This window comes from Leptosomus discolor, chromosome 2, assembly GCF_034619465.1.
Source record: "Leptosomus discolor isolate bLepDis1 chromosome 2, bLepDis1.hap2, whole genome shotgun sequence".
Classification (NCBI taxonomy): Eukaryota; Metazoa; Chordata; class Aves; order Leptosomiformes; family Leptosomidae; genus Leptosomus; species Leptosomus discolor.
This window is the reverse complement of record NC_141392.1, coordinates 99,836,930-99,853,686: the sequence shown is the minus strand read 5'-3', so window position 1 is coordinate 99,853,686 and position 16,757 is coordinate 99,836,930. Positions and strand designations below refer to the sequence as shown.

General features: G+C 37.1%; 1 protein-coding gene across 8 annotated transcripts in view; it reads right to left on the bottom strand.

The window, feature by feature from the left end:
• DST (dystonin) overlaps positions 1 to 16,757 on the bottom strand; it is a 313,666-nt gene that overhangs the window by 42,694 nt on the left and 254,215 nt on the right. For all 8 annotated transcript variants that reach the window (XM_086461505.1, XM_086461508.1, XM_086461507.1 and 5 more), the window contains 10 exons: positions 15,498 to 15,617; positions 15,206 to 15,313; positions 13,265 to 13,483; positions 10,058 to 10,261; positions 6,609 to 6,840; positions 6,031 to 6,257; positions 5,205 to 5,327; positions 4,360 to 4,461; positions 2,040 to 2,141; positions 736 to 909 (listed from right to left, as the gene is read on the bottom strand). In XM_086461505.1, coding sequence (XP_086317631.1) covers positions 736 to 909; positions 2,040 to 2,141; positions 4,360 to 4,461; positions 5,205 to 5,327; positions 6,031 to 6,257; positions 6,609 to 6,840; positions 10,058 to 10,261; positions 13,265 to 13,483; positions 15,206 to 15,313; positions 15,498 to 15,617 — 1,611 coding nt within the window. The remainder of the gene's footprint in view (positions 1 to 735; positions 910 to 2,039; positions 2,142 to 4,359; positions 4,462 to 5,204; positions 5,328 to 6,030; positions 6,258 to 6,608; positions 6,841 to 10,057; positions 10,262 to 13,264; positions 13,484 to 15,205; positions 15,314 to 15,497; positions 15,618 to 16,757) is intronic.

Here is a 16,757-nt window from a genome sequence, read left to right as displayed (position 1 = left end):
CCATAATCCAGAGCGGAGTCCATACATATGACAGCACAAAACCCAGGGAGAAACAGTTACCCAACCAAGCAACTGCTTTATAATTAAGCGCTGAGTTAGCAATTCCCCTATAAAGCCTTACATTCCAGGTTTAAACTCCTGACCTTCGAAGAACCCATGTAATCAGAGCAGATTTAAGTTTGAAGGTTCTCTCATCTGAGATACGACAGTAGTTTTTCACCCCTTAAAACATAATTTCAATGTAGATGCAATTAGGTGCATGCTCCTTGTAAAACCTCTTCTCTGTAGTGAAATGATTCAATTTAGAAAAAAAATACAATGCAAAGTACTGCATCTTTAAAATTCACTTTCATAATTTAAGGAAAGAGCACTGAATAAGTTTAATACTAAAGTAGTGTGGTGAGGTTTTTTTCCAGCTGCTCAGTTCAGTAGCTAGTATCACTTTTGCACAGATAAACATGTTTTCAACTGCTACTTACGATGTAATCAAATAATCAAAATGAAATAATGATTTGACATGGCACTGCTGACAGAGGAAGTGACAAAATAATACTGGTAAAGGCATAAAACAACTCAATAAATTGTAAAATTCAAATTATATACAGTTCTGTAATTGACAAACTAAAAGAAATAAATGCGTAAATTGATACAAACATTATATTATATATATATCATAAAATGATTTTCTCAAAAATCTAACTGATCAATAAAGCCCCCACCTTCAAGTTTATTTACCTGTCTACTTATAATTTTTTCTTCTAGGCTGTCCCACATTAATTTGAGCTCTGAGAGAGGGTCTTGAACAGTGTGCTTGTCACTCTCCTCTGTTACCTTCTTCAGCAATAGTTCTGCCTGATGGTTCAGTCTTTCCATTTCTATTTGCTGCTGATAAGCTTCAGTCTTAAATTGCTACAGTAAATACAAAAAGAACACAACATATCACAAGCAATGATCACCTTGAATATAGCATAGGACCACAATATTTACAATACTAATGCATCAATCACACAACTTCCATGAATTTGGGAATTTGTTTTCCAGGGTCAAAATGCTTGTAAAACACTGATAACCCAGACAGTCCCAGATAACTGAAAATATGCACCAACGTCTTACTATTCTAGCAGATATTGCTAACTGTGACCAGATGATAAAAGATGCCCAATAGGAAAGTATTCTCCAGTGATCTCCCTGGTCTGTAAAAAAGGCAGAACACATCTTGAGTAACTTCCAGCTCTTGTGGCTGTGATAATATAATACTTTAAACTTAAAACAGAATTATTCTTCAAAAGAGCTGAAAGCAAATTTTCTTTAGTAGAACACTCTCTTACACATGCAACTTGGGCAGCAGTCTGAACACAACTCGCCTATGTGTGGTGTTCTGAACTATGGATTCATTTGAAGTTACATCTTAAAACACATAAACAACCTGCCGATGGCCAAAAAAACGTACAACTAAGCAACAAAACCAAGAAGATTTCCTGATCATCATACATCTCTGTTTTTTATGTGTAGCATAACAGCCTACCAACATCAGGAGCATACTCAGTCACAGATCCATACAGAATGGTTTCTAAGTTAGCCTGAAATTTTGATTTTCATCTTACTCGTGTATTTGGAATGTCGTGATCTGTGTGAGCGTTTATATAAAGCCAGTAACAGCACAAGTGAAGCTTTGGAGGCATTATCTCAGAGCCTCAAGGAAGCTGTCCAGGGTAGAAACCAGAAAATGTAAAGGTCATAGCAACAGCTCCCAGTACATAAGAAACTTATAGCCTTTCAAAGAGAAGGAATGCTATTAACAAGTATTTCTGGGCTACCAGAACGTATTCACAAAACAAAATGTAGTCTCACCAAAATCTGGAATCAATTTTAAAGCGAAACACATTTTTAAAATCAAGTTTGCAACAAAATGTTATTTGAAATTTTCATACTAGAAATTGAAAATAAAAATTCCTTTTGACTCTTGAAAAATACAGGCAAACAACACAGAAAAATGCAGACAGCTGAAAATATAAATTAAATAAATGCCTAGTTCATACCTTAAGTTCCTCTGTTTGCTGCTTCACTGTCTCCAGATCTGTTCCAACTGGGGACATAGATGCTAACTTGCTGCCAGCAATGTCTACCCAGTCAAATATTGCCTGAAAATCACAGTATGAAATTGAAGTGTGAGCAGAGAAACAGTATCATATTTGAAAGCTGTATTAAGTAAAATGTCAGATTTATTTTTTTACTCCAGAGAACAATATTCTGTGCTCTTTGAAAGAAAATAGTTTTCTTCAGTGAAACCTAGGTTTCTCTGCAACACAAGGGATCGAATATTAACTAAAGTATTCCATGTAATGGTTACAAGACTGTACATACTGCAAGACTGAACTTCTATTAGCAGTAATATTCTGCCAGTGCTACTGGCATGCCGAGTAGCACTCTATTTCTTGGGTAAAATCATCAATTCCTACGAATACCTGGAAAGGTAAATGCAAGACAAATTTTCTGCAGTCCTTTGGAGCAAAGACGGAAGGCGGTAGCTGAATGATAACACACTTTAAATGACGAATACAACATTATCCTTCACAAGAAGTTTGTTTATCTGTGTAAGGAACATGGAATACGACCCGTTCAGCGCATATTAGGTAGTGAAGGGCTGTAACTGAGCTTGACTGAATTGCCACAGGATAACGCAATTACAACTTTAAAAACCAAATGAAGCCTCTCCAGTCCTGAGGCTTTGTGAGTACTTCTTTTGCTCCTGATATAATGCAGAACCACCTCAAGAATACTCCACTTTCAGATTAAGAACAGCTATACCAATCTGGGTAATTGCATAGGGGAAAAACACCTCTGCTAGGTCCTTTTCCTTCTGCCCATTATCCGAGATTCATTATGGAGAAAGACTTAGGATGGCCTGTCAGAGCTGCCCACTGCTACACAGCTCCCTGAGCAAAGAACTACCCCCAACATGCTTAACAGCATGAGGCAGCTGCAGCCAACAATCTGCCCATAATACATTTCACACTGTCTATTGAAATGAGCATAAGAAGGCACTTCAATACAGTTCTTTCACAAAGTACCAAGCTTGTAGGATGTACAACGTACAGGCACAGGAAATATAAAGCACTTAAACCAACGGCAATGTTCCTAATGCAACCCTACAAGTCAAACCTCTGCGCAATATGAACGTAAAGAGAACTTCGAGAAAAATAACATAGTGAGGGTGCACTGGAAAACAGGCGCACGTTGTGTTATTATTAAGGAGTGTTCTGCTGCTTGATCTGCACTGAACACAAAGAAGCAACTGCCCTCAGTGTCACGTGAAACTCTAATTCAAAAGATCTAATGAACCAAGACATTCCACCAAGCAAAAAAATAAGTTTTGCAAAATCTGACCATGTTTCAAATCTTTTTCAGTGTTTCAATTTCCTAACCATTCACTGACAAAAGCTATGAGGCATGCCACTCAGCCAAAATGTGCAAATATGCAAAAATCCCAAACAAACCAGCACATAGACAGAAAAGATCACAGAAACATAGAATAGTTGGGGTTGGAAGGAACCTTTAAAGGTCATCTAGTCCAACCCCCTTGGTTTCTTCTTGGGGTTTTTTTGGTTTGGTTTGGTTTGGTTTTGGGTTTTTTTGGGTTTTTTTTGTTTGTTTTTTTTTTTTTTTAAAAAAACTTCATCAGTTGTAGAATGTACAACACACCTTAAAAAAAAAAAACCTACTGGAAAATTTACCTACAGATTTAAAAAGTGAACTATCTTCTAAAGTATTGTGATACAAGAAATTATACTAAGAATTAGTATAATGGTCCAGCAACATTATGTTAATAATACTTTTTGCTTAAAGTATTCAAACTTAAATATTTGACTTATAAAAAAAGTGGAATAAAATTGAATTTCTTTGACTTGTCCTCCACTCAAAGAAAATAGCAGCAACTGCGTATACGGACCTGTATTCTGTTCCTATCAGATCATGTAAATGTCTCACAACTTCAACTCACCTATCATATGAACTACTGTCTCACAAGAAAATGTGAGCAGGATTACTGTGAATGTGCAGTATTCAAAAACCTCTGCTCTCACCCATGAACAAGGGGACGTTAATTTTAAATCTAAACCTAGCGCAAGATATGAATAACCTGACAGATTTATTCTTTGATCCAAAAAACCTCACAAAAAATTCAAACAACCCACAGACCTAACCAACCCTGAGAAAAAAAATCTGCCCACTGAAGAAAACAGTCGCTATAATCAGAGTGATACGTTACTTGCCACCTACCCGATCACATGACATTTTTTACTACAACCACATTAAATCCTATTGACTCAAGACCGGGTTAGGTATATCACACCATCTTACCTGCAGTCCATCTTGGTACTGAACAGCTGCCTGCATAGCTTCAACGAGCTTATCCACCCGTTCTTTCCATGTTTTGTTTAAGGAATCCCAGGCAGAATTCAGCTGCAAGGAAGTGTAATTTACAACAATAGACAAAACAATTTTAGTGCTGTTTAATGTGTATTCACTAGTTATTCACTGATCAATAACACCAATAAATTAAGCATGAACAGTTTATACTAACTCCGTATTACGACTCTTGTTCTCCCTATCGCTGCAGAGTTAGTTTCCTTCAGAATACAGAGATTCTGGATTACAAAAGCTGTGAAATTTAATACTGATTATTAAACATTGTTATTAACCTAGGGATTATAGTCAATATGGAAAATACCATTGGTAAATCATTTGGAGTTGCATCATTATAATAAAAGTAGCTTAAAAGAAAAGTACATTGCTGAACATTAGAGAAATTAAAAATACTTTGTAGTCACCCAAACAGTACTGTCTCAGTTAAAATGTCTCAGCTGGCATGAATCAGATATATCTGAAATTTATTCCGGCATTACTTTTGCAACCAGTAGCCATCTACTGTATTAATCAGTGAGTATTTTTACAAAAATATCTTTCTGTCTTTCACAAAAACTTTAACCTACCAATCAAATAAAATTGTCTGTATATTCTAATCTAACCTGAGTCAAGATTCATCTACCTGCAAGGCTAACCTTACTTTACCACAGAGGCTTCAGGGGTGACACAGTTCTGCTACAAAATTTTTATTTTCAAAATCTGTTGGGGGTGAGGGAGATATATCAGTTTCAGCTGAACAAGCATCTAACAACATATTTAAGCATCTGCATTTCCTATACCTCATCTATGCTCTTGTTGACAATAGGTTTGTCAGGCTCTCCACAAGCAGCTCTAAGTTCAGAGCCAAGGCTCACAACCGTTTCTAGTTCTTCTTGTAGTCCATCAATTTCTTCTTTAGCAGCCTACAAAGAGAAAAAAGTCCAACACTGCTAATATCAAATTTAATAATCTACGTACAGCTTGCTTTCAAGATACAACACGGCAGGATTCCACTTTCTTTTTCTTTAAAGTCACTTGGACTTACAATTGGATGCTTAAAATATAAACATGCCTTTGCAGTGTCAGAGTGAAATCGACTGACATCAGTCTAAATTGTAACAATGGCTTACGATGACATTTTGCATGAGATGGGAGAAAATAAACAGGAAGTTTTAAATTAAATTTCTTTAATCACAGTGTTCTCTTTTTCAGAGGTTATCATTCAACCTTCAAATCTTTAACTATGAGCATAAATAATTACAGGCTTAGAGCATAACACATAAGAGTATAATACCTCTGAACTCCTTTCATTTAGATGTTACGTGTTACTTGGGGAATCTCAGGTATGTATAACTTAAAAGTCTCAGTAACATGCTTATTAAACACATGTTTATAAACAAACATGTAAATGTAAGAACAGGCACATGTTGCACACCCATTGCAATTAAGCACTGATACGCACTATTTACCATAGACTCTTCAGATGCCATTATAGTGAATTTCTATACAATTATCCCTCTTGGTCTCACAAAAAAATATGCTCCTGTGGTACTTCATAGGAATTCTGTCTTTTGTCTGCACACTGTAAATAAAATACTTCAAGTCAACAAAACACTTTCTACTGACCTCAGCAGCTTCTTGCTGTTGCTTGACTACAGACGGGTCAACTCCAGGTCCCTCCAGTTCTCGAATGAAGTCCTGAGTATCTTTAATGGTAGCTACAAGAGCCATATGATCACACCAAAACTTTTCAGCCAGTTCCATTACATCCAACAGTTTGGCCTCCCTTTCCTCAGTCAAGGTCTGGATGTCTTCCCAAACGAGGACCATTTGGTCTAGCTTATCCTGAACAGCTAAATAACAAAGGAACTAGATTACTACCCTGGCAAACGATTCCTGGCCATAAATCTCTCTATAGTTCTACAGCAGAAACATATGTGTACATTTTAAAATTTAAACTCTAAAATTGTTTCTTTACAGGACTCCTTATAACGTTAAGTGGAAACAATCAACGTGGCCTTTAAAAATAAAACAAAGGTCATATCCACAATAAATGATTTTAAACGAATGCTTTGTTTTTATAAATCTTTAGCGGCTTCTCCGGGACAACACAATCCCCAGATTAGTGGTCATCAGAAATAAAGATTTTTATATGCTGCAGCTTGCTGCATTTCCACTACATGAAACTTTCCCCAGTCTACTACCTTTAGCAGATATATCCTTATCAGCTCCTTCTGAGCGAGCAATCATTTCCTCCCCTCTCTGTTTAAGCGTCTCATACACTGGCTGAAGCTTTTCCAGATCCACTGACACATTCTTATTTTCACTGATTTGCTCTTTAATCTTCTCAACCTCTGCTGAGATCGAAGGTGGCTGCCTCAGACGTTCAACTATGCGTTTCAGGCTCTCAAGAGTTGGATCTATCTTGTCATGAAACTGGGAGGGTGGTAAAGGACAGAAAGAAGTGCCAGAGAAATTAGGTAAAAAAACCCCAAAAACCAGCATCTGAAACTCTCTTGGAAAAATGTACTTTAAAATTAATGTATTTAACATCTCTATCCAACATAGATATGTTCAACTTGCAACACCCTCCTCATGGTTCTTCCCTTCTTTTAATATGTAAATCACAAAAATGATCTTGCAAAATGGTGCTTCCCCTCAGACGTAAGACTTTTACTATGAAGTCTAGGTTCAGTCCTGAGACACACCATCTGAAGCTTCTACACATATATCAGAATCTACTTGCATTTAGTCCTGTGTAATTCATACGTAGTTTGTACCTTATTCTGGAGGGCCATGGCTTTCCGATTTCATAACTTTAGAAAGATATCTACCTTAATATTAAATACATGCATTTTCATATCAGGACCAACATACTGGCATATAACCACCAATTAAGATTTGATATGTAAGGTCATTCAAAAAGACATTTGTTGGTGCCCTGGTGACGCTTGTTAGTGCAGTAAAGGCACGTTACTTCCTGCAACTAAAAGCACCCAAGAACATGTGTTGTGTTCACCCGTGTTTGACTGGGCCCAGGTAAGTGCCCAGAAACTCAATTACAGCTGTGTTAACACAGTTCATCCTTTGGTGCAGGTCCAAAGTCAGCCTTTACTATATGCTTTTGGATCCATAGAGATTCCTAAAAATATCTCACCACCATGCCCCTTTCAAATTATAGAAATTAAATTGCGGGTGCCTTTAATGATTCTCCAGGATCAACAGAAACCACTCTTGACTACACTTGGGAAAGGTACTAGAAAGAGCACAGCAAAACAAGATTATGTTACGAGAACAAATAGCTATATCTTTTCATTCAAAGGCATATAGGCAATACAAATATAATTACTTTTGCCCACCATACAACCCCCTTCAAATCAGACTCTGTGACTAAAGTTATGGACTCAGTGCTTTTGTTAGAAGTGTGAATATCATACAAGTCAGCAAAAAGTGTTACGAAAGACAAGTAGCCTTCCCCTGTTCAAGACTTCTGAAAAACGGATTGTGGCAACAAAACCTTACAAAAGTGATAAAAACTGAAATTAAATTGGCAATGTTCAGGTCTAATTTTAGTACATTTATATTACACTTTAAAATTTTCAGCGCATCCAGTGGGCCTTCTTGTACTTGTACTTCAGCGAATGAGACAAGGTGTTTTAGAACTTGAAAGGAAGAAAATGCAAATCATTACAACCTCTCATTCTGGCTCCATAGGTTATGTCCTGCCTTTGATACATAAAGCAATTTAATTTAATTTAAAACCTGAAGTGTTAAATAATTATTTTTCCAGGACTGTCTAGACAAACATTGACATAGCCATCATAGTAGAGAGCCCTGACAATATATATTTACCTATCTTCATTAAAAAAAGGAGATTATATAAAATTACATTCTGGGCGTTAAAACGTTTTGCTTTGCCATCTGCATATACATTTACATACATAAAATGAACCTTAAAGTATTGCATAAATAATTAAGTATTTTCTTAACATCTCATTATATTCTAGCTGTTACCAAAGAATGTATTTTTATTCTTGCTATCTGTACTTAGCCAGTACAACATGTTAATATCTATTAGGTACAAAGCAGGGACTCGAACACTACGTAAATATCTTGATTTTCAAATGTGCTGCTCCAAACAGGAGGAGGACTGTGCATTTGCGATAAAGAAAAACACTGAATTTAAATAATCAAGCATCTTTCAGAAGTGTGAATAAGGAAGATGTTTAGAATGACTTAAAGTATAATATAATAACTCTGTAACGAGTTCAAAAGCAGAATAATATCTGATGTCACTTTTTTCCTCAGCTTCTTAAACTCAGTCTGCAGGGGCTAGGAACATGACATTAAGCACAATGACTTATGACAAAAGTTATTTAGAATGTAGACTTGATGAGAACTTTAAGGTGTACTTCTCTAGTATTCTAGACCTGAGCAGAATAGAGCACTTGAATTCAAATGAACAGAGAAAAAGGGGAATTTCCTACAAAAACAGCAGCATAGAACGAAGTATTTTTATTCACATTTTTGTATGGGTTAATGTACACAGTTTAATTGAGTTCTTTTCTGAATTTAGGGTTAAGTAAAAGAATTTCAATTTGTGTTTAATGACAATTAACCCAATATTTAAAAGTTTCTAGAATGTGATACCATACCTAACAATAGTGACCTTACAGTGACCTTCCAATACCTGAAAGGGGCCTATAAGACAGCAGGGGAAGAACTGTTCACAAGGGTTGGTAGCAATAGGATGAGGGGTAACGGTTTTAAGTTAGAAAAGGGCAGATTTAGGTTGGACATTAGGAAAAAGTTCTTTAATATGAGGGTGGTGGATCACTGGAACAGATTGCCCAGACAGGTAGTGGAAGCCTCATCCCTTCCCCTTGAGACATTCAAGGTCAGGCTTGATGGGGCTCTGAGCAACCTGACCTAGTTAGAGATGTCCCTGCTTATTGTAGGGGGGTTGGACTAGATGACCTTTAGAGGTACCTTCCAACCCAACACATTCTATGAGTCTATGAATACTCTATCAAGGTTTGTATCTTAGGTTCATCAGCCTATGCAATGCAGCTTTTATGGACTTGATCTGAATTTTACACTTATGATGACATTTGGTGAGGTCTAACTTTGCTCACAATACTTTTACGTAACAGTTCAAGCATATGTCAAGTGGGTCAGCAACGAAGACCAAATGCTATTACCACTGCCAAACTACCCTCTAGTTCCATTGATAACGGACTGCAACTAATGCTGCGAAGTTTGAGATATAACTATACTCAAGCTGACTGATCAACAGTGACATCCACATACAAATGAAGCATCACCTAGTAACAGACCAGCAACGGAAAACAGAATAAACTGAAAATAAATCCCACATTTTTAGACCAAACATTCCTTTTTTTACTTCAAAATTAAGCAGCAGTAACATTTTTCAAAGGCAGCAGTCATAATACTGACCAATTTATAAAATTATAACCACTCAAGAGAGAGAAAAATCAATGCCATAAGTGGCGATATGAACATTCACAGGCCATTAGGTTGAAAAATACAGATAAAACACAAGTTTAGTCTTGATACAGACATATAAGGTGACAATGTCTGTGTATCTTTCCATTTGAATGAATCCAGTTACATCTTAAACTTAAATTGATACCTGGGTACACTGAGAAATGGCTTCATCCAGTGCCAGTGCTCGCTTTTTGACATCTTCCTTGATTTTACTGTAAAGGGTGTCAGCTGCCACATATTTCTCTTGGATAGAAAAACCTTCTCCCGGGCTCAGCTCCAGCAACTGAGGCCCAGTTTTGTTCATCTTATCTATATGAGGCTTGTGCTCAGCGATCAGCTCACGCAGTTGCTATAACAAACGAAACAGCTTATCAGTTTCTTATGGTTGCACCACCACGTTACAGCTGTCCACACTTCTAACACATCCAGCTGGCAAGAGATTCCAAACAAATACCCTTCATCCTAATGTAAAGTACAAATAATATCAAATAAAGTTAGTGACTGCTCTGCCAGTGATGGCTCCCATTCCAACACAGAGCTATCCAGCCATGAAATACCACAGTTAGAGACACACTGGAAAGGTCCATGCAATACTCATAAGGACATATGATTATAGGTAAAATATAAGATGCTAACCATGCATATGACACTGGCAATAGACACCCCCCCATCATATTTAGTACCTATAATGGCAGGCAATATTCCAGATATGTGCATAATACCACCACGTCTAACTTTTTATGTTGATATTTGTCACTTCCTGCAAATCCTTCCATTGAAGGACATCACAGAAAGAGGTACTGACATTATAAGAATATTAGTCACAAGGAAGGGTCAAAGATACAGTGAAACGGACAAAAGGACAAGGAAGACTGATCAGTAGAGACCTATCAACCTAGTTTAGCAGTCTCCCCTCTGGCCACAACACCCCTCTGTCTTCACAACACTGTTATGACTTAATTGACACAAAGTTTAACAGGTAATCAATAAGTAAATTCAGATTTGATCTCAGCTGTCTACTCCCCCTCATCATCCACCCCTGAAGTAAGCCAAAACTGTGCAGAAGACTGTGCAGAGGCTTGTGGAAGTGAAAGGTCACAAGGTGTCTTCCAACTTGCCTAGGGATTTTGGTTTTGTTTACTCACACCCATAGATCTGACAAAAGGGAAAGGGTTTTTGTAGGAGTCACCCAATCCTTCCCTCCAGTTTTATTTATTTTCTCAGCTAATTCCTCCCTTTCCAGAAAAATCCCACTGTCTCATAAGGCACTGTCTCTCTCGGCGCTGTGAACTCCATGCATTTCTATCCTATAGCCCCTGTGCAGGAACATGAGAGGCACATGCTCAGTTCCTCCCAGCTCAGAGTTTGTTTAAATTAATGAAGAGACAGAAAAGGGCCCATGTCAGTCCCAGTGTAAATAAATCCTCTTCTCTTCAATGAAGGTCCTTCCCTTAAAAAGAAATCCTGATACTGGTTTGCTTACTTGCTCTTCCCAGAAGAGGAGAGGTTGAGAAGATTGGGAAGACAGTGATCACGACTCCATAGTCCCTTGATGACAAAACAGCAAGGAAAATACAAAAACCCCTGACTCAGCTACTTACTGAGAATGTAACTACTTGTATACCTTACAAGAGGGAAAATAATGTTGATTAGTAGAGAAGAGGAAAAGGTGAAACTAAGAACAGTTTGAAAGCTTTTAGAAAATAATTTTGTGTGTTTTATTTTTATGCACAAATATATGATTTGACACAAGGCCACAAGAGTGCACATTTCTGGGTCCAAACCTTAATACTTAGTACTTTGCCCACAGCTCAGTTCAAACTGCATGTTACTCACACCATATAAACTCTATGAATTGCATGACTTGGAACAAAGATCATCAGTAAACACATCAGAACAGAAACGTTAAGAGAATACAGAAAACTGTTTTCAATTCGCATTCAGAGCAGTCTTTTTTTATTTTTTTTGGTAACAGAACAATAAATTATTTGGTCTTCTCCATGATCTACTATTGGGTAAATGATTCCAGTAAACAAATATTTCAGATCAGATTACGTGTTAAAATTGCCTGACATTAATCTTCTACTTAACAAACAAATCTCATCTAATGGCATAGCCCAGTGAAAATGCAAAAATACAAGCTCATCTGAAGGGCCTCTCATGCAAGCAGAATGATTAAAGCAGATGGGGAACAATCCTGTAAGTAAAGCAAGCATGATTTGGTTCATGGTGACTAATCAAGATAGTTTGTAAAGCCCATGTTACACAGCTAGTCTTAACAGAGCAAGTTTGTTCATTGTGGACATAATAGGAAGACAAATGAGTGAACCCAGTGTTTACCAGTACATGAGTGGCACATCTTCATTAACTGGTCTCAGAGTAAACAAGACTTTGAAGCCAGCGTTCATCCTATCTAACTTGAGTCACTTAATTGAGGCAGCTAAAATAAAAAAACCTAGTTACTCTATGCTCAGTAGGGAGGGACAGGCATCTCCAGTAGCTTTACGAGCTTTGCCTGTGCCAAAACACACAGGCTTTTAACCTCGGTGGGATACATGTGATGCCATGTAATACTAGCAGTAACCATACACAAAACATACTCATTTTTGTCCTAGCTGATTGTTCCTCCATATGGTGGCCAGCCTCCAACACTGTTGCCTCTATGCTGTGATGTTATTTCTTTTAATGATTACATAACAAACATTTCTGACATGAGGAGTGATTATGGAATTGGCTGAAACCCAAGCAATCAATTCTCTGCCCTCTAATTGTCCATCTTCCTGGATCAGCTAAGTTTAGTTCCAATGATACCAACAAAATAAAAGCCAAATTTTTCACGTGTACAGAAGATCAACTTATGTGCATATTTTTATACAGAGTGTACACAAAAGTAGCATTTCACTTTCAGCATGCTGATAGCAGGTGCTCCAGTTCTTTTAGTCATGTTTTACCTTCTTCTGCTTCTTGCCACAACACCCCATGTCTGTTCTTTCTGTTTATGAGTTTGGTTTGTTCTAATACTGACATTAATGTGTACTTTTAAATATACTTCTTAACTACTGTGTGCTCAGTTCTCTCACTACAACAGCAACTTTTTCCCCTTTAGCCCTCTTCTATGCTTATACATTGTTTGCTGCCTTCCCCAGAGAATCTTGTTTGCGTGCACAGTTTGAGAAATAGTAGAGGCATGACTGAAAATTTATTTATTTTGTATTATTATTTTAAACAGCTCTTCTTTCAACAGAAGTATAATTGTCTGGGTTTTCAGCATTTAGCAGAGTACTCCACTGTTCTAAACAGAATACTACTTGGCTTTTGACACTTTGTTTTTCAAAACTAGCAAAATGCTTACCCTATGCTCTTCTTGTTGTTGCTTTAAAGTTTCGTATTCAAGGGCTGGCGCAGGAAGCTGAGAGATGATCATTTCTGTTTCAGTTAACCATGGCCACAGCTCTTCGTAAGTCTCCCAGAACTGGTTAACCAGGGACTGAGCCCGTTCCAGCTGGAGGTTTCTCTCAGAGTTCATTTGACAGACTGCATCATATTTCTGTAACAGGCTCTCCATTTTTTTCTGTAAAATAATATTAAGAAAAACCAGCAGTGTACGTTTTTCCATGTCTATTACCTTCATTTCTAAACGATCTTTAATAATTATAGCACCAAACCACAGTGAACCAAATTTTACTTTTGATAATGTTTCTACAGTATCAGTGCCCAAGGTGGACAGAATCAATATTGTGGGAGATCGGAATTTGGCAGAGCACTTTCACAGTAATTAGAACATCTTTAATGACATTGATATTTACAAATAACACTTTATTCCTAGGGCTTCCAGTCAAGCTGCAAATGATTTGACTACAGATCTTAGCCCCACTTCCTTACTGAAGACGCTTCTCTTCAGTGACACTTGGCAGAAACTAAGTTTGCCACAGCATTTCTGAATCAAAGCGTCAAAGCGTCACGAACAAACAAAACAAAACAAAACAAAACCAACTACAACAGATGTTCTGTTCTGTTCTGTAAATTTGGCAAGAGAATAGGGTATACTGTGGTGCTTGTAGCTTACAAACTTGCAACAGAAACCACAAAACATTATCTTCCAGGTTAGCATACATTATTTAATGAAGATGTGTTACCATTAATAATATGATTGAACTACAAGGTTTAAACACTATAAATCTACTGTATTTGGGCATGTGATAACAAAAGAAAGCATCAACTAGCTATACATTTTTCCTGTGGAAGACTGCCCATGTTATCATTTTTATGAAATATTATATGTGACAATGCACATAAATGCTGGCCTTGGAAAAACTAGACATACAAGCAAGCCACTGAATGTTAAGTAAAGAATCTTTTCTGGCAGAACAAGCTATCCTTTCATTTGTTATGTCTTGCATGTAAATTAAGTATAGAGATGCTATCCAAAGGACAAAACATAGCCTAACACACAGACATACAGTGTTTTTGACAAATACAAATATTTAACAGACCCACATAAAACTGCTCTCCCTTATGACTATAGTTTCATAGACAGAACATTTAATCTATTTTAAATTCATTTAAGAGCAAATCAAATTTATTCAGAGATCCTGCAGCAGAGCACCATTAGTGAAGAGTTTTTCAAGGTTGTTCATGAAGAGTGGTCATCGGAAGGACTAAATTTACACAACATATCCAGCAGCCTCACTGTAATTTAGCAAAAAAAGCCTGAACCCCACAACTAACCCATTCTTAGATGCCAACATGAAGAATCTGTCTGTACACATATAAGCCCCAACACAAGGTTCTCCCTGTGTGTGTAATAAACAGAGGCCTAAGAACACCCTTCATGGGCTGTGTTAGTCAACAGGATGGAATAATCTTGGCGAGTAAAGTCTACACTGAAATCAGCTGAAATGAAAGTAAACATTCACAATCGCACAGACATTGAACCTGGCACAGAAATACATACGCCCAAGAGAACTGGGGAAGATAAACAGACAGGTTCCACACACCAGATGACTAATACCCATCTGCTCAGTTGTCCACTGGCTAAAATACTATTTACCATGGATGAAGATGATAAATGGGGCTCCAAATTAGGGTCAGGCAATGAAGCAAGTACACAGTGTTTGCTCTCTGAACATCCTGAAGGAAGGAGAGTGATACACAAAAGCATTTCTTCCTCAGACTAGAAGTGGGCGTAATTAATGCTTTTTCATTACTATTTCGAAAAAGACACTACAGGAATCCTTCTACTTACACACTGTCTGCATATCTACTGCTGTAGCTGCGATTTAAGGAACTTTACCTTCATGGTCTGTTTCTCTTCTTCAGTGCATGTGTTCATAATCTTATCCCCAGACTTAACAAGTTCATCTATAGTATCTTTGTGCCTCAAAATCTCCATGGTAAAAGCCTTGAAATACAATAAAAATTGGTCAGAGAAGAAATATTAAAAAAAAAAATAGAGCACACGGAGCAAAAACTATTTTTGAAGTGCATTGTGATAGACTGAAAATTAAATCATGCCAGTACATTTTCTAGATGGAGAGTGTGCTGGCCAATAATTAACATGACAGTTGGAAATGCATTTCTTTTACCTTTTGAACTTGTAGCTGAGCTGTGGTCTGGTCTTGCTCAAGCCTAATATCACCCAGAGACATCAGTTTCTTTTCTGTTTCTGCAATCCAGGCAAATTCAGCATCAGCTGCTTGATCAAACTAAATGAGGGAGACATGAATTAGTTCAGTGGTTCTACAGACATAAAATTAGAACGATGGTTTCAAAAATTTTAAAGAAGATTAAAAGCACACTTTTGAATTATTAGAAAGATAGCAGCTCACTTCCCATATGAGGTTTTTATATACATGAAATACAAAGCCCAAAATGGTTCTGAGGGATTGTAATACAAGCAGCTTAATTCATAAGCGTGACAAAGCAATTGAAGCAAAGACATTTTTGCAAAGCCTATGGCTCGCTAACAGACATTAGAAAATAAAAAGGGTTATAATTTCAGAATTTTAACCAGACTGTTTATTTTATTCTACTTTCACATGTCTTTTCCATCCCTATGTTTATTATTACTGCTAGTGTTGCAATTATCCTAAGAAATAGTTGTTTGATGTTATCCTTTTAATCTTAAGAGCTGCTTTGGTATTAAATGATAGAGGCAAAACAATCACGATTCAACTAAGTCAGTGGAAAAACCTCGCTGAATTCAGAGAAGATGGGATTTCATCCAAAACTAAACCTTGAATTAAATGTGAAAATTCTTTGAGGTATTTGGGTGCAGCCAGTCCTTCTCCTAAAGGATTAACTTTTCACTACCATTAGTCAACACTTAAACCAGAAATTACCTCAAAACACTAAAGTAATAAGAGGATTTAAAGGATCTGTTTCGTACTAATTTGATAAGGAGAACATGAGATCCTGAAAAGAAGTACGTGGGGATCCAATTCTTCTGAAAAGTAAGACCAAATTTAAGAAAATCCTACATTCTCTCTTCAGCTCAAGTTCATAGCACACACACGTTGCAGTACTCAACAGGGGCATCTCTGAGCTTAAGACATAGAGAAATATGATCAGATGCACAGAACAGTCATTGTAGAAACTACTAGTAATTTATTTAACTATTTATTTATTTTCAACTCTGACCCCACTGAAATTAGCTGAACATTAATATGGCTCTGAGTTATTGTGAAAGTCTATCATGACGTTTTAGGTCAGATCCTGCTACTTGTGTTGTTCTTACATATATTTAGTGTTGCTGACCAGCTACTGCTGGTCTGTGCCTTTGTGGCCGTAGCCCATGCCAGCCCTGCTCCTGCAACGTAGCTGAGTTCACTTCAGCCACTGCATCA